This window comes from Carlito syrichta, unplaced genomic scaffold (assembly GCF_000164805.1).
Source record: "Carlito syrichta isolate Samal-C Ts95f unplaced genomic scaffold, Tarsius_syrichta-2.0.1 Scaffold307178, whole genome shotgun sequence".
Lineage (NCBI taxonomy): Eukaryota > Metazoa > Chordata > Mammalia > Primates > Tarsiidae > Carlito > Carlito syrichta.
The window spans coordinates 84712-109893 of NW_007251274.1; the positions used below are offsets into that span (position 1 = coordinate 84712).

At 51.4% G+C, this 25182-nt stretch overlaps 1 protein-coding gene across 2 annotated transcripts in view; it reads left to right on the top strand.

Moving 5' to 3' along the window:
- GAK (cyclin G associated kinase) overlaps nucleotides 1-25182 on the top strand; it is a 66304-nt gene that overhangs the window by 21506 nt on the left and 19616 nt on the right. For both annotated transcript variants that reach the window (XM_008064002.1, XM_021715520.1), the window contains 12 exons: nucleotides 2401-2490; nucleotides 3906-4041; nucleotides 4298-4410; nucleotides 6289-6379; nucleotides 7902-8025; nucleotides 12637-12686; nucleotides 13293-13441; nucleotides 14080-14202; nucleotides 14883-15016; nucleotides 17648-17842; nucleotides 18133-18250; nucleotides 18709-18788. In XM_008064002.1, the coding sequence (XP_008062193.1) occupies nucleotides 2401-2490; nucleotides 3906-4041; nucleotides 4298-4410; nucleotides 6289-6379; nucleotides 7902-8025; nucleotides 12637-12686; nucleotides 13293-13441; nucleotides 14080-14202; nucleotides 14883-15016; nucleotides 17648-17842; nucleotides 18133-18250; nucleotides 18709-18788 (1403 nt within the window). The remainder of the gene's footprint in view (nucleotides 1-2400; nucleotides 2491-3905; nucleotides 4042-4297; nucleotides 4411-6288; nucleotides 6380-7901; nucleotides 8026-12636; nucleotides 12687-13292; nucleotides 13442-14079; nucleotides 14203-14882; nucleotides 15017-17647; nucleotides 17843-18132; nucleotides 18251-18708; nucleotides 18789-25182) is intronic.

Here is a 25182-nt window from a genome sequence, read left to right on the forward strand (position 1 = left end):
ATATGACTATTTTTTTAAATGATTGTTTAGAAATATATCTTTACAGGAGACTTGGTGGCTCTGTTCAGGAGACCCCTGCTGGGGTGTGGGTGGTGTGGACTGAGCTGACCCCTATTGGGGTGTGAGTGTCATGGGCGGGGTCCACAGTGTGCCCAAGGGAAAGGCACCAGACAGAAGGGAGGTAGGAGCTGGGAAGGCCAGCCCTCAGCATCAGTCTTGGGAAGGGGTACCAAGGAGGGCAGAGAGCAGACACTGTGGGGCACAGAGGCTCCCGGACGCAAGTGCTGGAGACCCATCAGGCATCCACTTTGAAACCTCCCCAAGCTGTTCACTTTCAAGTTGTGTATTTTCTCGAGGTAGCTGATGCCTCATAGAAAGTCAACATGAATCGTAGGAACAACACAGCAGAAAATAGCCACAAGGGCATGGGGTGGGGCTCTGGAACCAAGGCCAGGTCTCCTTTCACAGGATGGCGCTGGGTGCCGCAGGCCCCATGTGAGAAGAGGCCTGACTGCCTCCTGGGCTTGCTCCTCCTGTGTGGTGTCTTAAGGACATTCCTGCCTGCTCCCCAGCAAGAAACAGGTTCATTGAGTGGAGGGTTTCTCTTCTCCCTGGGACTCACCAGTAGATCGGAAGTCTTAGATTACCTGCAAGCCTGCAAGCATTTTACTTTCCCACATGTCACACCAGGTGGAGGGCCACACATGGGCATCCCTAAACTGGGTCTTTGTGAACTGAGGAAGGACCTGGGCCGTGTGAACTGAGACTGGACTAGGGCGTAGGCTAAACAATTTGTCCTCCCAGTCTCCTCTGTGCCCTGTGACCTACTCAGTGGCGGCACCTCCTGAACTGTCTCTGCACTGCCTCCATGGTGGGTGCCCCTGCACCCACGCATGTGTTTAGTATTCATGAGGACTCTCCATGCCATTTCTTCATGGGTGTGACTCATTCTGTCCTTGATTATTTTGGTGCCACAATGTCCCAGATCTGTTTCACAGCGGCCCTGTGTCCCTTTGCTCTCCCATGGTTTTGCGGCCCTTGTCTGCTCTCTAGAATGTGGGATGTCCTGGGCCCCCAGGCCGTCTGAGCAGATGTGCTGTACACTGCACACACAGGTGTACACACTGCGTGCTGCACACGCCTGTCCTTGGGTTGAAGTCCCAGGCCTGTGCCAACACCTCCAGCTGGTCCCACGGGCCACCACCTGGTCTCATTCCCTTGCAGTGGAGTGTCTTGGGCCACCCACATTGCACTGAGGAGACAGACCTGCCCAAAGCCCAGAGCTGTTTGCTGTCTTCTCCCCTCTCCCACTCACTTGCAGCCAAGTCCAAAGATGGCTGCCGAGTGCTGTGCTCCCAGGTTTCTGGATTGTGTGTTTTTTCTTTCATTGAGGTTCTGTTGCTCACTTGAAATACATTTGGCTTATGTTCATTTAAATTAATAGACCTAACTTTTTAGAGCTGTTTAGGTCTTTAGGAAAATTGAGTTTAAAGCAGTAGCTTTGTGACCACACTCCTCATTTCTCGAGCCCTCCCCCCATAGTCTCTCCAGGTAGGTATGTATCTCCTGCCCACCAGTTAGTTGGTCAGCCTCCCTCAGGCTTATAAGAGTTACTTCTGCCTTTGCTTGAGGCTCTTGTACCTGTCCTCTGGTTCATAGCTGGCCATTTGCCATCCTTGGTGAGGCCTCTCAAGCAGCAGGTCTTCAGCAGAGGACAGTGAGTCCTGCTTGCTGTTCCTTCTCAGGTTTCCATTCTGAGGAGCCATTAGCTGCCCAGGGCTGCGGTGCTGTCCTGCCGTGTGACTGCTAAGGCCCCTGCATGTGGCTCCTGTGTGAATCTGCAGACATGAGTGGATGTTTACCCTAGGTCTTCACTTATCACATGTCTCTCTGTTTGTGGCCTCTCAGATTTTAAACCTGACACAAACGAGTACATTTGGTTGGCATTTCTCCTGTTACAGAAGTCTTCCATGTCCTCCTCTAGAACTCATCTGGAAGCTTCTTTTAGTGCTTCCAGTTCACTAGAGTAATCCAGATGCTGCCATGTGCAGCTGTGCTGGAGGGGCTCTCAGGTTGGGAGACACAGACCTCTCCTGCCCAAACCACATGGGTACTGGCAGATGAATGCTTGGCACGGGGTTCTATTAGATGAGGGAGGCCATTAGAGATTCGTGGAAATGGGTGATTCAGTTCACTTCTGGAGAACTGAGTGAGAAGAAGATAACAGCAGTGGCGGTGTCCAGTGGGGAGCTGGGTGGTCCGAGGTTTTTCTGGGCACAGTGGGGGATAGAGCTCCCCCAGTCTGCTGTGTGCATTTGAGAGTCACAGGATATGGATGCAAGATGAGAAATATTGCTGGTGTATAACTTTTCCTTTGAAATGTTTGGTTTTTTCCCTCAGATTACGAGGAATACAACACCAATGTATAGGACGCCAGAGATCATAGACTTGTACTCGAACTTCCCGATCGGCGAGAAGCAGGATATCTGGGTGAGGTCCTGGTACCTCTCCCTCCTGGCACCTGGTGACCCCATCCATTTGGGGTGAAGGCAGCTGCCAGGCTAAGCTCCAGAGCAGCCCACCTCCTCAGCCTCTCTTCTTCATCTTCCCTTACCTCGCCTTCCTTTCCCTGAGAGTCACTGCTTTCAGTGGCAATGAATTAAGCAGAGGCCTTTGGTATCCATGTGCAACTGAGTGGGCTGAGTCCCATGGGGCTCAGTCACCTGAGTCTGCAGGTCTGTGTGTCTCTGGCCTGTGCATCTGACCATGAGCTCCTGACCCAGGAGTGGCCCTGCCACACCTGGTCCTGGCACGTGCTGGGCTTTCCTGGTCAGAGCCTGCCTGGGGGCTTCTGTCCATTCCCTCCTTCCTGCGTCTTTCCAAGGCCACATCCCTGTCAACCAAGGGCAGCACCAGTGACTGGGTGGAAAAAACAAACATTTCAGGGGAAAAGTTATACACCAGCAATATTTCTCATCTTGCATCCATACCCTGCAACATATCCAGCTGTACTCCTCCAGTACCCCTCACCCCTTCACTCAGCCCCAGGTGCGCTTGTGCCCTCCCTGCTATGGCCAGAGCCACCAGCATTCACCTAGGGATAGGGACAGCAGTATGTCAGCTAAACCAAGCTGACCCTGGTGGCGGCATCACCATGTTGGGACCGACCCCATTGTGCACATGCTGCTGTGTGACCTAGGGTGTAGGTTGAGACCATTGTCCTCTGAAATGTGTGGAATGACAGGGCCTACATGCGTGTTCATCAGCTTTCCTGTGACTGTCCTTCTGCACACGCCTGCCTGGACATTCCTGGCCTTTCCCTGTCCGGGGCCCAGGGTCAGCACTGATTCTTGCTGGTTGAGAGCATGACGTTCAGTAACCAATGGCCCCTTGAGGCTCATGTGTCCAAATGTTGTAGAATGAACCATGAGCAGGGCTTTCATCCTGGGCTGCATCTATGCAGTCCCTGCTGATCTGCAGGCTTCTCTCCTGGTGTCTTCCTGGTGCACCTGTGCTTAGTGTTGAGCGAGTCACTCTGCTGACTCGGGATGGGTGCCTGCCCCTCACACAGCACTGACTTGAGTGCATGAAGGGGCAACCATTTACTGTGTAAAGGGACTTTGGATCTTACCTTTGGAATTTGCTTACTTCTGTCACCCACCTTTGTGATAGGTAAGGATGGCAAGATCAAGGTGTCCCATGTTCTAAGAGGCCCCATCTGCTCAGCCAGTGTGACACATGTCACGACCAGCATGTAACCTAAAGTTAATCAGACTCTGGACTCCCATTAATTGTCCCAAGGATCCCTGAGGAAGGGGCAACCCCACGGCTGCTCCTCTGCCCCAGGTGCCTGTCCATGCCCTTGTCTCTGCAGGCCCTGTGCTCAGCCTCCGTTCTCCCCATAGGCCCTGGGCTGCATCTTGTACCTGCTGTGCTTCCGGCAACATCCTTTTGAGGATGGTGCAAAACTTCGAATTGTCAATGGGAAGTACTCGATCCCTCTCAACGACACCCGCTACACCGTCTTCCACGACCTCATTCGTGAGTGCCTGGGGTGGGTGCATGGTGCGGCAGTGTCCCTGGAAGGCTTTTCCACAGAGCACAAGTCATGGTGCTCTGAGTGGTGGCTTTGAGGGTTTTGCTCTGTGTTACTGTTGCTCCTCCCTTTGCTCTTGTCACTAGTTTTAAAGTCAGTGGTGGGTGTAAAGGGAGTGGCCTTCTGTGGTCTATGACCTCGGCCATGGCAGGGTGTGGCCTACACTGGGCTGCATAGGGTTGAGCGCTACCTCTGCCACAGGTGCCACGCTGAAGGTCAACCCAGAGGAGCGGCTTTCCATCTCCGAGGTGGTGCACCAGCTGCAGGAGATCGCAGCTGCCCGGAACGTGAACCCCAAGGCACCCATCACCGAGGTGAGGCTGTCCTATAGGCTTGTGCAGGGAAGCCCAGCCTGGGCAACACCCAGGAGCATGCCTGGGGTGCTCAGAGCCTGAGGTCTGGATGCTGTTCCTGGCCTGATGAGCTCCACAGACACCTTTCTGTTATTCCCCCAACCTGACAGGGGGTCTGGCATTCAGGCTGACCCAACCTGTCGTGTGCGCGAGACCTCTTGGCTGCTGTAGTCTCAGGGCTGGACCCAGGTCTCCTCCCAGGCATATGTAGCAATTGGTAGCAGGACCTGCGGGCAGTTGGACTGAGGCAGCTCTGGGAGTGGGTGGACCAAGGAGGCAATGGAGTGCATTAACCAAAGACATCTTCCTGGTCGTCTCTGACCTAGCTACGGGCAGGGCCATCACCCTTACCAGATTCTCAGTGAGCTATGAGCTGACACGAGGTGTGTCCCACACTTGGGGAGCAGGTGGGTCTCAGGATGTCTTTGGGATTCCCCTGCCTGTGCACACAGCTTAGGGTAAGTTGGGACTTGTGGGGCCCCCTAGGGCCTCCAGAGGCCCTCTGCTCTGTTCACAAATTCTAGCCACCTGGCTCCGTCTCCTACAAGGAGGCCTCTGTCCTCGGGGACCTATGTTCAGGGATCTAGAGCTCTTGGTTCCTGTGTTTTGTCCACTGGTCAGTGTTGGGTTGTTTTCACTGCATCATCGCTAGAAGCAGGATCCAGGGGCCACTGGAGTGGGCTGGTCAAGGAGCTGGCTGTGGTGCTCAGGGGCATGTAGGATGTGGAAAGTTGAGTCCTCATTGAGGGCGGGACTCTGTGGGAGGGAAGAGGTGGGTTTGGGTGAGCCAAGGATTTGCACTTTCTGTGGGAGTGGCCATGTACACGCAGACCTGGGCTCAGGAAGCCACAGGATGCTGAGCATGAGGGGAGGTGCCTACCTCTGGTGGCCAGGGCCAGTGAGGGGTGCCCATGAAGGAGCTCCGACGCTGAGAACAGGAGGCCTTTTGAGGTACCAGGTGCTCTTTGGTTGGAGAATTGATGTTGTGACCTCATCAACGAGTCTTCCTGGGGGTTGGTTTTAGGGAGAACGGACGGGGAGACCCTTCTAGGCTATCAAGCTCTGTGTGGGGCAGCCTGGACCCACCTCCTGCTCCCACTGACCCTTGACAAACATCTGCTGGCTCCCAGAGGTCATGGGAGCGCTGGGCTTTGGGGGAGGTATGGCATGCTCCTGATTGGGTGGCTGGTAGGATTTGGTGCAGTGAGAGGAGGTGCTACTAAACAGATGGACAGATGTAGACCACTGGCCGGTGGGCTGCCTGAGCACTTCTTTCTTGGCGTTTCTAGGCTAGGACTCACAGGGACAAGCACTAAACCCCTGCTTGGGGTCAACCGACTCCTGCAGAAAATACAGTTCACCGCGGGACTAAGCTTGCAGTAGAGTAAAAATACTGTTCTTCAGAGGTAGCGAGGCACATGGGGTGGCCGCAGAGGCCCTGAACCCAGGACCTGAAGTGATAGACTGTTCTGGGATGCACATGCAGTGTGTCTGTTTATGATGGTTGAGCAGATGGGGGAAAATGGGAGAATAGAATCTGTAGCCCAAGAATCTGGAAACTGCTGTGTATTGTGAACAGGACCAAATGGTGGGCACCTGGGTGCAGCGATGCAGCTGCTTTCTCTGTTACCGGGTGTTCCCCGAGCTTTGGCTTGGCTTTGCTTGGTGGGTGTGGCTGCCCTTTGGTTGGAGTGATTATTTAGCCTTGGGGTAGTCCTTCCATGCACTTATAGTAGGTCAGGTGGAGGAGGGTGGCACGTGGTGTTTCCACGACGTGGGATGAGTGTGGTGACTATTCTAGTGTCTGCAGAGCCTATGTGTGTATTCCAATCATCACAGCTCCTGGAGCAGAACGGAGGCTACGGGAACACCGTGTCATCCCGAGGGCTGCACCCTCCTGTGGGCCCTGCAAGCTGCAGCTACAGTGGAGGTGAGTGCTGGGCTATTCTGTGCCCGTCACCCGCCCTCGGGTATTCAGGACTTATCAGGCAGAGCCCAAAACCCTGCTCTCGGGTGTCAACCAGAGGCAGAGACGGGCTGTATGGGTGGGGTCCCTAACTTCACTCCCGAGGCCAACAGTTCACTGGAACTCGGACCTCAGCAAAGCTGATGTAGGATGGGATAGATTCCGAGCAACCCCAGGGGAGGGCAGAGGCGCTGGGATAGGGTCAGGAGAGACCAGGTTCAAGTGCCCAGGGACTTCTCCCAGGTCCGGGTGCCCAGGACTTTGCTTGGGGTCTGTCTCTGGTATCTCCAGAGGTCTAGCTGACCCCCATGGCCCCAAACCCCAGCATAAATCACATTGTAGCATCCCACACAGCTCAAGGCCTCAGGGAAACAGACCACCCCCTTTGGTGGAAGGATGTCCCAGGTTCTGTGCCTGGAACTGAAGACAAAGGCCAGAACTGCTTTGGGCAAGGTTGACCCTTCATGCAGCAGACAGTGACCTTGAGACCATGCTACATTAGCAGGAAATGAGCAGTGGAAGTGAGGGGTGGTTCTGCCAATGGTCTGAAACAGGTGCCTTCCAGCTGAGTAGTTTGCCTCCCACCCCATGCACAACAGGCACCTGCAACAGGCCTGGGTGTCCCTGAAGGGACGTTTAGCTGGAGGAGTGTGAGGAGGGCCCTCGGGCAGGGTTGCTGTGCTTTAGGGCTCTGTGTCGTGGGAGGTGCTCCAGAAGGTTCTTGGTGGTTTGACCAAGGCCTTGGCCAAAACAGAACATTGAGGACATGACTTGAGAGGCAGTGGCTGGATATGCTGCCCTGCTCTACACTGAATCTCCTGACCTTGTCGCCTTCCTGTTCTGGGGTGTGAGAGGACTTATCTGGGTCCTTCTGCAGCTCTTGGCTGCAGAGAGGGTCTCCTTCTCCCTAGCTGGCCAGCCTGTGTCCTGGACTCTCCATATCCACACAGTGTGGGCCCCTGTATGGTACAGTGGCTGGGGCAGACGTGCCAAGCTCTGTCATGTCCCCTGAGCACTCATTGCTACCAGGCCTAGGCTCTGGCCTGCACATGAGGGGTGTTGGTCGTGAGTTTTTCTTTTATATCAACTTCTACCACCAAAGCAGCCTTGGAAGGCCTCTCTCCTGGGATGGGAGTTTCAGGGTCCACTTTTACTGCTACCGCTCTGTTCACATCCAGAGTGGTGGTGGTTTGAAGTTGTGGTCATGAGGCTGCCATGTGTCTGCAGAGTTCCAGCCCGAAGTCGTGTCCAAGGTGTGCCTACATGTAGGCCCCTTCCTGGGGTCTCTGGAAAGGCTGAGGATGGCATTCAGACTTGCTGGTCCTGAGGCTGAGCTTGCAGCTGGGTGTGTGTGAGTCAGCAGGGCCTCCCACCTATGCTGTTCACTGCCAACACCCACTGTCTAGACCTGGCCCATGTTTCATCCCCCTGAAGCGTAGTGGCACCGTGTGTGCCTGGGGCCTGCTGAGACCTTCTCTCTCTGCAGGCCTGGCTCTGGCAGAATATGACCAGCCCTATGGTGGCTTCCTTGACATTCTGCGGGGCGGAACGGAGCGGCTCTTCACCAACCTCAAGGACACCTCCTCCAAGGTCATACAATCTGTCGCTAAGTAAGTGAGATGTCAGGGCCCTGCATCTGCTGGACTCTAGTTCCAGACTACAGCTCAGACCCTCAGGCCTCTGTGTGCCATGGCAAAGCTGACCAACAGGTCACATAGGAGGCTCCAGGGAATGGGTGGCGTCACCCCCTTCTCCTGAGGACTTGGAATGGAGCCGGTGGGTAACTTCCCGTTAACCACCCACGGGGCAGCCCTTGTCCCCCATTCTTTCTGCTGTGGTAATGCCCCTTGTGCTGGGCTGTCCTTCCTTCTAGATGTGAGGTGGGTGAGGCAGCCAGAAGGCTGGCACCCCTCACTGCTGCTGTCCTCCTTAGGTGGAGTCCTGCTTATTCACACCTAGGCCGAGGTGGGTGAGCTGTGGGGAGAGAGAGTCACCCTGCAGGTGGGTCATCCAAGGAGAGAACAACATGCTTAGCTTGGCTGGGTTGCCCACAGGGCCCACTTTCTCTGCTCCCAGAACTGGGGAATGCTGCGGAGCACTTCCTCTGCATCCTGGGGTCCCTCTGCTGGCTCTTGGAAAAGGCTGAGTGTCTGGGGATCCCTCTCTGGCCCTGGTCACCTGGAGCTGATACCATGTGGCTCACAGAGAGGAGCTGGTGCCCTGGCATTGTCAAGGCCATAGCCTTTGTGGGTACCATGTTCCTTCTGCAGTTAGTAAAACCTCTGGCCCTTATTTTCTTTTGTGCCATGATCATTGTGCCACAGCACCAGGTAGATGTGTGTGTACTTGTGTGTGAATACACAAGTATTTGTGCCTACAATATGTGTGCACATGTGCAAACGTGTGCATGTGTGTGACTATTTGTGAGTGTGTTAGCATATGAGCATATGCCTGAGCATGTGTGTATGTATATACCCAAGTGTGTGTACAAGTATGTGTGTGTGTGTGAGTTCATGTTTGAGTTTTGTGTGCTTGAGCATGCATGTGAGCAGGTGCATGTGTGATTATGTCTGTGCAGTCATATAAATGTGCGAGTGTGAACAGAGCATTGTGTGATTGTGCAGACATGTGAACATGTGTAAACGTGCATGCATGTACGTGAGTGTGTGTGAACATTGTGCGTGAGTGCATGTGTGTGAGTGTGGGTTCGTATGTGGTCATGTATGTGTGTGCGAATGTGTGTGAGTGTATATATGGGAGTACACGTGAATGTGTGCATGAATGTACATGTGAACATATGTGTATGTGTGAGTGCATGTGTGAACTTGAGTGCAGTGTATGAGTGCATATGTGTAAATGCATGTCTGTTAGTGTGTGTGCAGTGCATGTGTGAGTGCATGTGAGTACATGTGTGAGCATGTATATGTATGCAATCGTGAGCATGTGCACAAGTGCTTGTGTGTGTGTGAGCATGTGTGTGTGCAGATGTGTGAGGTGTGTATTTGTATGTATGCGTGTTGCATATTGGATATCTGTCAACTGCACACTTTGTCCCTGATGTGACCTTTGTATTGAGAAGAACTAGATCTTTAGCAGGGCCGTGTGCCCCCAAGGCAGGGCATCTACAAGCACCTGTGGGCCCCTGTCTCTGGTATCTCCTGCCCTTGTCAGAGCAGGTGGAAGTTCTAAGGACGCCCCACTATGTCTAGCACTTAGCACTCTGTCGGGGGCTTGTGTGTCTGGTGTGGGCCAGAGGAGGCACAGGCTTGGTGCTTAGCTGCTGTCTGTGTGTGTCTCTGGATGAAGACGTAACATCGTAAGGGTGCTGTACCTTGGGACGTCCTGTCTGTGTGCTGGAAATGCCTATGTACCCCAGGTAGAGCCCTGAGCGAATCAGGATGAGGGTTTGGTAGCCATGCGCCCTGTTGTCCTGGTGCCAGCTAGCCCACCCCTTGGCTGCTGTTCAGCCCCCTTGCCCTCAACCTGGCTAGCCCTCCCCACCCCCAACCCCCCCCCCGGCCCGTGACCCTGTCCATGTTTCCTGCCTGATGTGGCACCTGAGCTGGGAAGGTCACCAGTCCACTTAGGGCTGAGGGACTAAGCTGCAGCATAGTGGCTGTGGACAGGGTATTCCTGGGTATGCAAGTAGCTAATCCATCTTGCTCTCCAAAGGGAAATGGAAATGAAGCCTGGGTTGAGACACTTTCTCACAGGTCCAGCGTGTTACCACTGCTCAGGCTTCTGGGATCATGGCCAAGCGACTGAGATGTGATGGATAGCAAATAAGAGGAGAGCCATGTGGGGTGTGGAAACCCCGGGCCTAAGCCAGGGATGGTGCTATGTGAGTGGGGGAACTTGACTGTACACACATCTGTGTTCCCAAAGCAAAGTTTGGGGTAAGCAGATATAAACGGTGCCCACAAAGGGTGGCAGTGGGCAGCTCATGCCCAAGTTCACCTGATTTCATGGCTGACTCTGGGACCATGTAAACATCCTGCATAAACTTACATGGGACATTAACTTATAAACAAGCAAGCCTACAGCATAAGCTAAGTCAGGGAACTGGCTCCTTGCCGGCGACTCTGAGATGCAGTAATGGGGTGGTACTGGATGTGGTGGCTGGGCAGAGGGGACCTGGGAGGGATGTAAGACCTCAGTGTCGTCGTGTGGGTTGGACCATAGTGGAGATGGACAAAGATGTGAGTCCTCAGGAATGAGTACTTTCAGTATAAGAGAAGAGGGGACAAGTTGGGGCCTTGATGACACCCCAGGTGGACAGATCTCAGAAAGACTTGTCCTCACAGCAGCAGCACATTCCAAGAGAGGGCTGGGCAGAGGTGACAGAAGTGTGAGGTGCGTGGGACGAGGCCAGGAGAGCTGGCATGCCTTCCAGGGTCCCCTAGATTTCCCCAGGTCACACCTCTCTCCCTCATGGGCACTGTGAGGATGGTGGGGTGCCGTGTGTGGAAACTCTGGGGACCCTAGGCTCCAGAGGAGGGGCATGGTGCTGGGCAGGGCGGGCACCGCATCTTGGTCAGGATGGTGGATGCCCTCCTGAAACCCCCAGATGCTGGAAGGTCCACCTTGCAGGCAGGCCTTTCAAGGTGAGTGGTCAGACTGCCTGCTGTTTAGGATGCATGCTTGATACAGACGAGATTTTGTAACCGTGCTTGTCAAGGTGACTTAGAGATGATAACACATTCATGCATTTGTTTGGCTATCCTGACAAGGTCCAGGAGTGGAAACTGTGGTGGCCATGAGTGCCCAGTGGCACTGTGTCCTGGAGGCCAGATCTTGGCCTGAGCCCTGTGTGGGATCTTGTTTCTTTCCTGTCAGTGTTGGGTGCAGACTGATGTGGTCACACACCTGGCACATGTGCTTGGGCCCCTGGCTCTCCCCCTAGACTAGAGGGTTGGGCTAAATGTGTGTTGACCCTGTGATGGTGCCCAGCGCCTACCTGTGTGCAGTGCCTTGCTGTGGTCACCTCCAACCTGGATGCTGGGGTGCCCTTGGTGCTGGCCGGCAGGATGTGGGGTCTTCTGGGAGACAGGGGCTGGTCGCGGGGTCCACATGGCTTGGCCGTGGGTCCATGGGCAGCACCCGTGGCAGCTCGTCTGCTTTCCAGGAACCACTCTCACCCTTTACTCTTTTATTGTAGGGATTTTATTTCTGTTTTCCTTACTGATGTTGAGGTTATGTGTCCTCTGGACAAATGCTTTTTGTGAAAAATATACATAGCAACTGTTTTGCACTGATCATTTTTAGATGTCTTGTCTTCAGAAGTTTTGAAGTAAAGATCAGGCCTATCTGTGCTTCCCTGGGTATCTCTATTGTCTAGGAGACCCTTGTGTCTTAAGTTAGCATGTTTCAAGTAGGTTTAAACATGTTTCCAATGTTTACATAGATTTTAAGCAAGTTTTCTTTGTATATATCTGAGCCTTTGATATAGGTAGACCTTACTTTTGGAATATTCTGCTGACTCTGTGCACTTTATCTGGCTAAGTGGCCCCTCTGCAGTCAGCCAAGTCACAGCTACCTTGGCACTGTCCTTTCCCCACACTGCCCTTCAGGGCCCTCGGCTCCAGCGTGCTGTTGTGAGGCAGCCTCCCTCAGTCCCTTCCCAAGAATGTCTTGTTTGTTCTTGCACAACTGTTGCTTCCAGCGAACCCTCCCTGTATAGTCATGTGGGGTTTTTGATCTGTGTGTTACCGACTTTATGGACCTGATAGGAGATAGTCATTCTCCAGAAAATGGTCTGTGAGCACAGCAGGGATCTCCAGGCCCTGGGGCCCCCGTCCTGCCTCTGACAGTGTCAGCTGGCCTCCCGTGTCCTCAGGCAGCCAGCCACATGCCTTGCAAGTGTCCTGGAACCCATGGTGGCCTCTGTTCCCTGGCCTGCCTTCCACTTGTGTCACTGCCTCTCCAGGATTGGCTTCTGGTGCTGTGCCTCCATTGTGAGCACATGGGGTGGCAGTTAGACCATGGGACGCTCTTCCCGCTGGGTCCAGGCCTCCGCCACCTACAGGTGATCGTTTCTCTCCACTTCTAATATAGACGTCAGCTCCATACAGCACATGCTTACACACACATGCACATGAATGCTCCTCATGGATGCAACCTAGACAGCTCTGCAGGCAGTATGAGGGCTCACGTGTGCACCCTTGGGACTTGACTGTGGAATGTTTCCTACAATAACCACATGCTCTTCTTTTTGATTCCAGCTATGCCAAGGGTGACCTGGACATATCTTACATCACATCCAGAATTGCAGGTATGTCTGCTAGGCGAGGCTGTGGACACATTCCTCCCCTCCCCTGCTCAAGAGTGTCTGTGATGGCTGCAAGTTGGGGCTGGGCCAGGTGCCATGCACTGGCAGATGTACCCCTTCTCCAGCCTCCTGGACAGCCGCGAAAGCCCCCTAAGGGCAGCCTGGGGTCCCAGGTGCTCCAGGCCATGCAGCGCACAGGGCCAGTGTCGGCCCAACTCTTCCCCTAGTCCAGAACTGTGAGGTCATGAGGGGACCCGACACAAGGCCAGACACATCTGAAGCCTGGGTCTCTGCAGAAAACTCAGACAAGCTTATCCTGATGCTGGGAGGCCATTCCTAGACCTCAGTCTCTGTGGGCAGAACTTGCTGTCTGGAAAGCTCCTTCCAGAAGTCCCGGCATATGGGCTGGTCTGTGCTTCACCCTGCTCAGCCTCCATGTCCTCTTCGGTCAGCCAGCCAGTGGCTGGTGAGGCTGCAGGAGGCTGTTCTTGCCCAGACAGCTTCCAGGAACTGTGGGGCACTCAGGGCAGCGGCCTGGCTACAAGCAAGCACAGCTTCCCAGGATGGCAGTTACCATGTGGCAACTGACGCAGGCCTGCTTTGTTTCAGTGATGTCTTTCCCAGCGGAAGGTGTGGAGTCAGCAATCAAAAACAACATAGAAGACGTGCGGTTGTTTCTAGACTCCAAGCACCCGGGACATTATGCCGTCTATAATCTGTCTACGAGGACATACCGGCCCTCCAAGTTTCACAACCGGGTGTGTGGCACCAGGTTTATCCTGGGGTTACTTTGGCAGTTTTTCTCCCACTTCCCGTGCAGGTTTATGTGATTGATAATTCCTCTTACTTGGAGCACTAGACTGACCTTTGACCTTACCCAGACAGCAGGCAGCCAGCAACGAGCAGAGCCAGGGGATTCTAACCAGGGCGGGGTAGCTGCTGTAGTCGAGGCAGGGCTGAGGTGTCTCCGAAGGGAACCTGAGGAGTCCATGCTGTGCACTAGAGATGCTGCTTCTTGAGAAATCCACTCTGCCTGCCTCCCACTCTCACAGCTCTCGCCCTTCAGAGGGGCACACGAGGCCATGGCTTTCTTGGGAGATAAACATTCTGGACACACCTTTTGTCGTTTTAAGCTGACCCAAAGCCTGGGGGTGGGCAGACCATATTCTGCAGCATCAGTGGCAGCCCAGGTGCTTAGAACCTGTAGCGTAGAGGCACCCCGAGCTTATGGATACTGGTCCCTGACGTCAGCTGTGGAGGACCCTACACTGCAGGAGGGCACCCCAGGACCTGGGCCTCCGCTTCTGTTGGGCCTCAATCCTGACCTCAACAAAGATGGACAGGGCACAGGGTGGGCTTGCCAGGTTGCCAAGCTGAGTGGGCGCTCTGCCTGCAGGTCTCCGAATGCGGCTGGGTAGCCCGGCGGGCCCCACACCTCCACACCTTGTACAACATTTGCAAGAACATGCACTCCTGGCTGCGGCAGGACCACAGAAACGTCTGTGTCGTGCACTGCGTGGTGAGTGTGAGGACATGCCCGGTCTTTGGGTTTTTATTGAAATTCTTGCTTTCACGTGTTTGTTAAACAAAGACAGCACCAGACACACCTCAGGCCACCACACAGAACAGTCTCTCACGTGGGAATCATTGGGTCGGGTGGGGACAGACAGACTGTCAGGTGGCCCCACCCCTTTCGTTCTCCATGTTCTACCTGGCCTGGACCTTACCATCCAGGGCAGAGGTTGCTCTGCCATGTGGGAACCCTATTCCACCCTTCCTCACCATGGTCACTGAATCCTTACGTCCAAGTTCTCACAGAGCGAAGGTTGGGGGTTATGGGCTCTGCTCACGGTGTGGCCCTTCCCAGCACACCTTTGGAGTTCAGTGGCTGCCACTGTGGTATTGCCACAGTCACTTCAGGAGTGATGATAAGGAGGTGCTCTGTGGTGTTGTGCATGCAGTGGGGACAGCGGGGTGAGCAGGCTCCTGCTGGAACAGCTACCACCACGTTGGTTAGGGAACCTTCCTTCTCCCCACCACTGGGCACATCTACATAAGTTCCCAACATGCCCCCACATCAGAGGAAGGGCTTTATGTCATTCCCTTGGGACGCGACAGGTGGGAAGTCTGCAGGACCCCCTTGAACCTTATCCTGCCACATGAGCAAGGTTCTGAGTGCCCTATGTCCATTTGTCTTAGGACGGGAGAGCTGCATCTGCTGTGGCTGTCTGCTCCTTCCTGTGCTTCTGCCGCCTTTTCAGCACTGCAGAGGCTGCCGTGTACATGTTCAGTATGAAGCGCTGCCCGCCGGGCATCTGGCCTTCCCACAAAAGGTATCCTGTGTCCCCTCTGGGGATGGCAATGCTTCTGGCCCCATGGGTACCCATGGTAATGCTATCCTGTGTTGGGGTCAGTTCTCCAGGTCTGTGTCACTGTGGAAGAGGGTAAGGCCTGGACTCGCTGAGGGCCAGCTGGGCCACAGGACCTGAGGCTGGGATACCACCAGCACCTTGTGGGGATCTCCAGCCCTGGTGCGCCCTGTCCTGTGGACGGCAGTACCCTGCTCAGCTCCCAGATGTTGAATGTTCCAGCAGGCCTCTGAGCCTAGAGTGACCCTGTGCCAGTGGGCAGCTTCTCTTGGAGCCCAGCTCCGTGTGTGGTGCCCCTGTAGTGGGTTTTGGCAGATAACTGCCTGTGAAAATACTCTGGGACCATCTGGCACTGTTCGTGTGTACATTGATCGTTTGTGCCTTGGGGCCTATAAACATGTGTTTCTGTGCCACTCTAGATCTACCTAGGCATTTCTTCCTGACAGTTTGAAGGATGTACATTCTTGTGGCTGCGACTAGCGCTGCCCCTTCCCTCTTCTCCCTGGACCTGCTCCATTTGCCCACTAGAGGGGTTCCTCGTGTCCACACCCACCTGTTGCCCTGCAGTGAGAGTGACCTCCTGATGTCTAGACTGAGCAGCCCCTGCCCAGCGTGAGCCTTCCCTGGGCTTGGACTCGGGAGGAGGCGAGTGGCGGTGGAGTCTCTTATCCTGTGCGTGAGCCTCAATGTGGGCCTCAGCCCCCCAAAAGTAGGTGGTACAAGAGCTAAGCCAGCACTGATGCTGCCCCTACTCTTGCTCTAGTGGGGAGAGAGGAGAACCCAAGTAGGTGAGGGGCTCATGTGCTTCGTTCCTTCCACCCTAGGTAGACCACATGGCCATTGGGCCGCAGAGCAGTGGGAGAGGCAACGAGTAAGGTTTCCTCAGGGCCTACAGTTAATAAGTCCACAGAATAAGGAAAGTGAGCACGTAAATAATGCTTAGTTAATCCAAGAGAAGGCAAAAAGGAAAGCAGGAACAGGTGGAGCACACAGAAAACTGTTAGCCAGATGACAGAGTTGAATCCAGCCTGGCAGGATTCGGGCTGAATGGGAGTGGTCTGAGAAAACCAGTTAAATTCAGGGATTATCACATTGGATGAAACAGCAAGACCTGCCCTGGCACCATTTATAGGAGCCTCCCCGAGATGCATAGGCAAGGGTGGGTTAAAAAGAAAACAGTGAAGGAAGATTTTATCCATTGTTTATTGCTGTGTGAACGTGAGGACACGTTTCATGAAGTGCCCACCTGCTCTCAGCATCCACAGGTCACTGCTGCCCAACTGGGTGCTGTGGTCAGTGCTGGCTGAGCCCCTGAAAGTCTGTTTGCCCTGTTCTTCTGAACCTGCTTCCAAGCTCACCCAGGCATTGGCAGAATTTGCTTGTTTGTACCTGGAGAACTGAGCATCCTGGCTTCTGGCTGACCTTCACCTGGACATGCCTCAGGTCCTGGAGGTGCCCACAGTTTCCTTTCACCTGGGCATCAAGGAAAGCCCCACGAGCAAGCCCTCCAGAAGGGTGGGGTCTGCACCATCATCACAGAAGTGGCACTGCCTCTCCTGTTGGCTAGAGACATGTTACTACTCCCGCACAGGTGCCAGGAGCCCACGAGGTGGAAGATGGACACCCTGGGGTCGTATGCCACCAAGACACACTGTGGAAACACTGACCCTGAGAAAGTCAGAGTTTCTATGTCAGTGTTAAATAAATAGAGCCAAAATTTATTAAGCATAAAACAGAATTAAAAGGAGAAATAGACAAATTGATGTTGATAGTGCAAATATCATTCCTCTCAGTATCAGCAGAGCAAGTGGACAGGAAATCAGCAAAGACATAGAATAGACCTCACTGCCATTTATAGGACACTACACCCAACAACAGAAAAGACATGTTTCTCTCAGTCACACATGGAACATTCAAAAAGTAAGCATGTTTTAGGCCATTAAACTAACCTCAACAAATTTTTAAAAATTGAAATCATACAAAATCTTCTCTCAGATCATAATGAAATAAAACTATGAATTAACCAGAAAAATACCTGGAAAGATCTCTAAGTTTTTCAAAGTTAAACAGCTTCAAAATAACCCATGAGTCAACAAGGAAAGCTCATGAGACATTTAAAAATATTTTGAACTCAATGAAAGTTATAACACAAATTCCCAAAACTAAAACATTGCTTCAAGGGAACTTTACTACATCACATACTTGTATTTGTAAAGAAAAAAAGGTCTATTTATGTCTGGCCCTCAGGGACATACCACATGGGTGACACAGTGCATGTCTGCTCCTCAGGGACACCATACATGGGTCACACAGTACGTGTTTGTCCCTTAGGGACACCATATGTGAGTGATGTGATGTGTCTGTCCCTTAACGGTCACTTCACGTGAGGGATGGAGTGTGCATCTGCTCCTCAGGGATACCATCTGTGAGTGACTAGTGTGTGTCTGCCCCTCAGGGATATCATACGTGGGTGGTGTGGTCTGTGTATGCCCCTCAGGGTCATTGTGTGCGGGTGATGCGGTACATGGGTGAGGCGCTTCACATCTGCCACTTGGACACCTCACATGGGTGACGCAGTACATGCTTGTCTCTCAGATACATCGAGTACATGTGTGACATGGTGGCGGAGGAGCCCATCACGCCGCACAGCAAGCCCATCCTGGTGAAGGCTGTGGTCATGACCCCTGTGCCATTGTTCAGCAAGCAGAGGAATGGCTGCAGGCCCTTCTGCGAGGTCTACGTGGGGGATGAGCGTGTGGCCACCACGTCCCAGGAGTATGACAAGATGAAGTGAGTATACAGGCAGGCCTTCCCACTCGTGACTGTATGTTTATTCCTCTGATTGCCTCTGGAAACTTGAAAGAGGATGCGCTAGTGTTGGGACAGCTGCTTTTAAGGCCACGATGTTTGGAGCTGGAGCATCGTGGCAGGTACCTTGGGACCAGAGTTGGCAAGGGGTGGATGTATGCATTGAGTTCAGTGCTCAGCAGGCCTTGATGTTCTTACTGAGCAATCACTCTTCATTTAGAACGTCTTATTTCTTGTGCAAGTGAACAGTTGCTCTCCACTCTGTCCTTCAGGGATTTTAAAACCGAGGATGGTAAGGCGGTCATTCCCTTGGGTGTCACGGTGCAGGGAGATGTGCTCATTGTCATCTATCATGCGAGGTCCACCCTGGGTGGAAGGCTACAGGCCAAGGTGAGTGTGTAACCTTCTCTGTGCTCCTAGCTTGTCCTTGGCAACAGAGAGGCTGTGACCACCCTGGGCTCGTGCACATGCCGCCTGGTGATTCTCACAAAGGGTGTTAGTTGAGCTCTTTCAGTGAGTGCTGTCAGCTTTCATGTGGTGATAGACAGTGGGGTCCCCAGCACGCTCTGTGTTGCACAGACATCGGGATTTCAGCCTGAAAAGCAGTTTCCCCCGTGAGCATGACAGGACTACATCTTTATGGAGGGCTTACTGGGTATCGACCTAGGGACTGCCCTGCTAAGATATGGGGCTTGTGTGGGTACCTCCTCAGGTGCCTGGCCTCATGCTGACCCCTCTCCCATGCTCCTGTCTGTGTGTCCCTAGCACCTTGAATAGGTCCTCAGAGCTTGTTGAATGTGGAAGGTTTTCCCACGACCCGAAAGTCTCAGGTCTGCTTATTCTTGCAGATGGCGTCCATGAAGATGTTCCAGGTTCAGTTCCACACGGGGTTTGTGCCTCGCAACGCGACCACAGTGAAATTTGCAAAGTACGTGGGTGCCGCATGCGCTGCTGTCGGGAGGGACAGACCCAGGACTGCTGCCCATGTGCACGTGCGTCGTCCGGGGAGCACTAGTGGGAGTGTGGGCTGTGTGACGGGGTGCTTGGTAACATTGGGTTTCAGTCCCTGGCTGTCCTAGAACAGCATGTGTTCAAACTACACACGTTGGGCTGAGACAGCTTCACTCTGTACCACTATGGTCAGACCCAGTGTGTTTCTTGTTTGAATTGCGCCGTATATACCTGGATGTGTAACCAGACACTTGGATTGACTTGCATTTGAGCCAACGTCTTTGGGTGCCTGTTGTGTGCAGCGTGCTCTGCTGGCGGGAGTGGGAGGTGGTGAGGCATCATCCCCATCTGGAAGCTCAGTCTGGTTTTAGAGACAGGGCTGCAGATGAGCACAGCCAATAGTAACCCCTGCCTGCATGGCACATTTTAGTTGGCGGTGCCCCTATTGTTCAAGGCCTAGTGGTACACACAACTCTGCGGGATCAAGTTCAGGCAGCTGGCCCGCCTCTGCAAGTGGCAGCAGGACACGCGTCTACACTAGTAATTTGATTCTAGCTGGAGGTCCTTTAGTTTAGGTTTTCACACGTTTACCAACAAGGCAGATGGGGCACATTTTGTTGCCGCAGCCAGAGGGGAACTGCTGAGGCTCCCGAGTCAGGCTGGGGCTGCACAGGGAATGCCTGTTTCCAGCTCTGCACTCTTGTTCCCACCCATAAATACAGGGAAACCTTGGGACAGAATAGGATCCCTGGGTGACTCTGCATACTCATGTTGGGGAGGGAGCACTCCAGCTGGCTTCTCCAGGGGCTCAGGAGCCCCTAGGCCGGCTGCCCCCACAGATGGCTGCACCAGGAGAATGGGGACTCCTCATGTGTTCTCATGTCTGTTCTTCTTCACATTTCTTTTTTTATATTTCTTGTCTGTGTTGTGTCTTGTGCTTTTCTTTTTTTAACTCAGATTTTCACAACTTGAACATTTTATCTCTTTTTTTCCTCCTTTGAGGAAAAAAATCACCTGGAGCTTCTGTAGTTTTCCAGCCACAGTGGGGGCAAGCTTAAAGTAATTTGTTAAAGACCAAGAGGAAGGATCCACCATGGGAGTTTGCGACTGGGACTTTTAATCACTATGGTTAGCATCTTCAAAAGGTAGAGGGAACTGATGGAGAGTTTCATCAGAGACGTGGAACATATAAAGGGGAGACATGTGACTTCTGGAACTGAAAAATATTACAACTGAAATGAAGAACTCAGTACAAATGTTTAGTAGCTTAGTAGACAGTGGAACAGAGACACAGTGAACTGGAAGAAAATGTCTCCAGCTTGCGGCACTGAGTGAAAAGGATGGAAGGTACAGAAAGGATGGTAAGAGAGATTTGGGAGACCATGAGGAGGTCTGATACACTTTTGTGGAGTTCTAGGAGAAGAGAGCAGATGGAACAGAGATAATCCTTGAAAAATTGCTGGCCAGAATTTTCTCTAAACTGATGAGATAAATCAAAACCATAGAATCAAAAGCTATGCAGATACCAAGGATGACATTCTTACAGAAAGAGGAAAAGACGCCCCTACCTCAGATCATCATAAAATGCTAAAAAACAAAGAGAACACTTTCAAGTCCATGGTGAGGAGGTAGAGGAGCAGGAAGTCTTGGCCTTCCAAGTGATACCTGAAGATGATTTTAACACATAGTGGAAGCCAGAGGCCAGCTGTACAGCGTCTTGAAAGTGCTGAAAGGAAAGTACTGCAATTCTATATTCAGTGAAATTATCCTTGAAAAATGAAAGCTAATTAAAGATGTTTTGTGCAAACAAAGGGTGAGAGTTTATTGTCTGTAGGACTGCTGCTTTGAGGAAATACCGAAGGGCGAACCTGCCACTGGGAAAGGAAGTACTGAGAAAAACGGAGAATGCATATCTGTGGGGAAATCACACGAGTGTTAGCTCCTTGAAACATCAGTATTGTTGACGTACTAGGGCTTTAAAACTTCTTTGGTAGTAAAACATGCCACAGCAGTGGCACACAAAAGGCAGGAGTGGGATTGATATGAGGGGCAGGTCTGCCTGGTTGTCTACTAATGTCAGACCACAACACAACAGGGATGCCCTTGCAATCCCGAGTAAACTACATAGGAGGAGAAAAGTGGAATAAGAAGTGTGGTTAATTCAAAAGAAGAATGTAAGATAGAACCAGACGAGATGGATAGAAAACAAATAGCAAGGAAGCAGATGCCAGCCTACTGTCAGTCAGTCATTTCGTTATGTATAGGTAGTTAAAGATAGAGTTGACAGGCTGGATGAAAAACAAGCCAACAAACTCAAGTGTAAACTGTTTGCAAGAGCCATGCTTTTAAGAACACATGCTTTTAAGACCCGGAAAGGTTGAAATTGGATAACTGAAAGATGCAAACCATGTACACATTAACAAAAAGAGAGCTGATGTCATGGGATTGATATCAGACAAGTGGACTAAGATGAGAATCGCTGCTGGAGATGATGGCCATGTCACTGCAGGTGAGCACCTGGAACCATGGCAGATGGAAATAAATGTGAGATCGCATCCTCACGCACATTGTTGCATCTCTCTTCAGTCAACAGAGCAAGGAGACAGAAACATGGTCAGGGTGTGGAAGACTTTTTGCAATACCTTTAACCAATTTGATCTGAGTTTTGCATGTCCACAAACCCCTGGAGAAATGGCATCCGTTCAAGGGAAGCATCTGCCAAAAGTAGAGCACGTGTTGGGGCATACACTAAGTCTCCGAAGATCTCAGAAGTGGCTATAGTAGACCTCAGTAACAGGACGACACCCAGAGGCTGTGTACTCACAGAAGGCCCGTGCTGCAAAAAGGAAATTATAGTGAAATGTGAAACACGTTTTAAGCTCAGTGATAATCACAATGCCACTTTTTAAAACTTAGGAGAGGCATTTAAAAGCAGTGTTTAGAGGAAATTTATCAAGAATGGTGGAAAGTCAGTACCCTAAGCTCACATCTCAGGAAGTTAGAGAAAGAATAACAGATTGAACACAAAGTGGGTGAGAAAAAAAGGCCTTAGAATCCAATTAAATAGAAGCAACCATCCCAAAGGAAAAATCAACAAAGCCAAAAGAGGGTTTTCCAATTTTCTGAAAAGATTAATTAGATAAATAAATGCTTAAGAAATCTGGTCAAGAAAAAGGGAGATGGAACACTGGTCCCCAGTGCTGGAAGTGAAGGACTGTGCAGGTCCTGTAGATGTTAGGAAGGTGACGGGGCATGGTGTGGAGATCACTGGACATCGCCAGTGAAATGGACAGATGTGCTGAAAAACAGTGTATCAAAATGTGCATATAAAGAAATACTGAATTGGGCTGTGTGTTAAAGAAATGTGTTCTGTAATGTGAATCCTTCCCACAAAGATGAACCCCATGTCCGGGTGTTTAGGAGGTGATGGGCCTAGACCCTTGAGCAGGTAGGAGATCACTCATCAGCTGCCATGAAGCCAGCAAACCTTAATAGCAGAACCCGATGAGAACACTGTAGGAAGGAAGCGTGCAGACTAGTATCACGTGAATGTGGATGCAGAACTCCTAAAGCATGCTAGCTAGTAGAATGTAGTGTTGCCTAACAAGGTAAAATACCTCAACTTCAGTTATCGTAATTCACCACATTAACTATAAAGGCAGGAAGCCTATAGCCTCTTTCATGGAGAAAGCATTTGAAAAAATGAGTGCCCCTTTCTCATGATCTCTCAGCGACTGAGGAGTCGAAGGGAACTTCCCTGCTCTGATAAGCAGTACCCACAAACACCCCAAAGCCTGCAGCACAGCCAGGAGTGAGGTATGTGACATTCTTTGTTGCAGTTGCAAACAGAACAAAGGTTTTCGCTCTTGCTGTTTGGTGTTTCACGGTCAGTTCCGTGCAGTAAGGCAAGATAAGGAAGGAAAGGACAGAAGAAACAGAGAGAAGGTTCACAGGTAGTACGAGTGTCACACAAGAGCCCTAGACAGCCTGCATTATCAGATGAACACATGGTTTAGGAGCTGCTGGATGTGGACTTAGTATACCACAATTGATTTGATTTCTGTATACTAGCAACAAGCAAAATGAAATTCAAAAAACAGTGCCATATAGTGACTCAAAAAGCTTCAGATACCTAGGAATAAACTCAACAATAGACAGCAAGACTTTTATGCTGAAAACCACAAACAGTTGCTGAGAAAAAAATTAAGCTCTAAAATATAAAAAGTAAGGAATTTACTGTTTTCATGGATTGGAAGACTCAATATTAGCAGCGTGTTGTATGGAATTGGTTAGTTCATGTCCTTCTAAGAGATGGGGACAGATGAGGAGGAGGCCATGGAGACAGAGCCTAGAGCAACCAGTCATGGTCTGAGGAACACTGGAACCCCTGGAGCTACAGGAACCAGGAAGGGCCTCCAGAGCCTTGGAAAGGAGCAGGGCCTGAGGACAGCTTGATTTAGACTTCTGGGCTCCAGAAGTGAGAGTGAATTTCTGTTTTTGGAAGCCCCAGGATGTGGTCCAGATATCAGCCAGTGTCTTGCTTCAGGGCGACCCCAGGCAAAGCCCAGCAGGGATCTGGGTGTATGGGATCCGCAGGTGGCCTGGGGAGGACCTCTTGCATTCCAGGCAGCCTCAAAGCAGAGCCAGAGGACATACTTTGTCAGGAGTTGGGCAATTCCAAAGCCACAGCCATTAGTGCAGTGTGCAAGGACAGATGTCTGTCTGTTCTAGCTGCTGTAACAAAATGCCATACACTGGGGGCTCATAAACAGCAGACACTGATTTCCCAAGCCTGGAGACTGGGTGTCCAAAACAAAGGTGTCAGCAGATTCAGAGTCTGCCTGGTGGAGTTCTGCCTCATAGATGGCGCCTTCTGACCGAGGGAGTTTTCCTGGGGCCCCTTTGATGAGGACACAAATCCTATCTGGGAAGCCCTGCCCTATGACCAGTCACCTCCTAAAAAGCCCCACCTCCTAATATCCTCACCTTGGGGGTAAATTCTGGGAGCACAGGGACAGTCAGACCATAGTAGTCGACACACAGCCTGGGCTGAGTGGAGACTGGCTCACACAATCGGGTTTACAGCACAGGCTCCGCCATAGGTTCATGGGAAAAGGACTAGGCCCACGAGGCCTGTTTGGAGAAAGGAAAAGAGCCTGAGCTCGTTCTCAAAGCACGCACAGCATTTGTTCTGGATAGATTCTAGATGTAAATGATCCATCTTCTAGAAGAATATATGGAGGTCTTCATAGCCTTCAGTTAGGCAAACATTTCTTAACAGAAAAAACTATAAAAGCAACGCTCAGTAATGTATGCTTCATTGTAATTGAGAGCATTTTCCATCAATAGATGCCATCAATGATGGGGAAGTGTCCTCAGTACATGTATCAGACAGAAGACACGCAGAGTGTATAAAGGATTGCAGGTCAAAAGAGAACCCACTGAAAGTGGGCCGAGTCTTAGCCAGATACTTCTCCAAGGAGGAAATCAAGGGGAGGACAGGTGTAGGCACACACAACACACAGAGTGGCACTTTAGCTGGCAACGGACCAAGCCATGGTTGTGATGGCTTCAGAAATTCTGTCACCTAATGATGTTGTGATGGTCCTGACCCTATGTAGACCTAGACCAATGTGTGTGCTTATGTCTTAGTTTTTAGCAAAAAAGTTTAAAAATGAAAATTAAAAAATTTTGAAATAGAGAAAAGCTTACAGAATAAGTATGTAGAGAAAAATTACTTTTGTGCAGCTTTATAGTGTATGTTTTAAGCTAAATGTTATTACAAAAGGGTCAGTTTTCTAAAAGTTCATAAAGTAAAGAAGTTACTTTGCTTTGTAAATTTCATGTAGCCTAAGTGTGCAGCGTTCATAGAGTCTACAGTAGTGCATAGCAATGTCCTAAGACTTCACATTCACTTACCACTCATTGACTCACCCAGAACAACTTCCAGTCCTGCAAACTCCATTTATGTAAGAGCCCTATGTGACTGTACCATTTTGAAATCTTTTATACTGTATTATTCCTGTATCCTTTCTATGTTTAGAAATGTTCAGATATACAAATACTTTCATTGTGTCTCAGTTGCCTACAATATTTAGCACAGTCACATGCTGTTCAAGGTTGTAGCCCAGGAGCCACAGACTACACCATACAGCCCAGATGTGCTGTAGGCTATACTGTCTTGGTGACTGTGAGTTCACTCTAGGATGTCCACACAGCAACAGAATTCCCTAGCACTACATTCCTGAGGACATGCCCCCATTGTTATGCAACGATGACAAGGGCTTGACCTGGACCTGCAAGGGAAGGGTGAGAGATGGTGAACGAGCCTGGGTGCCTGAACAGAAACTTCTCCCAGTTCTGGAGGCTGG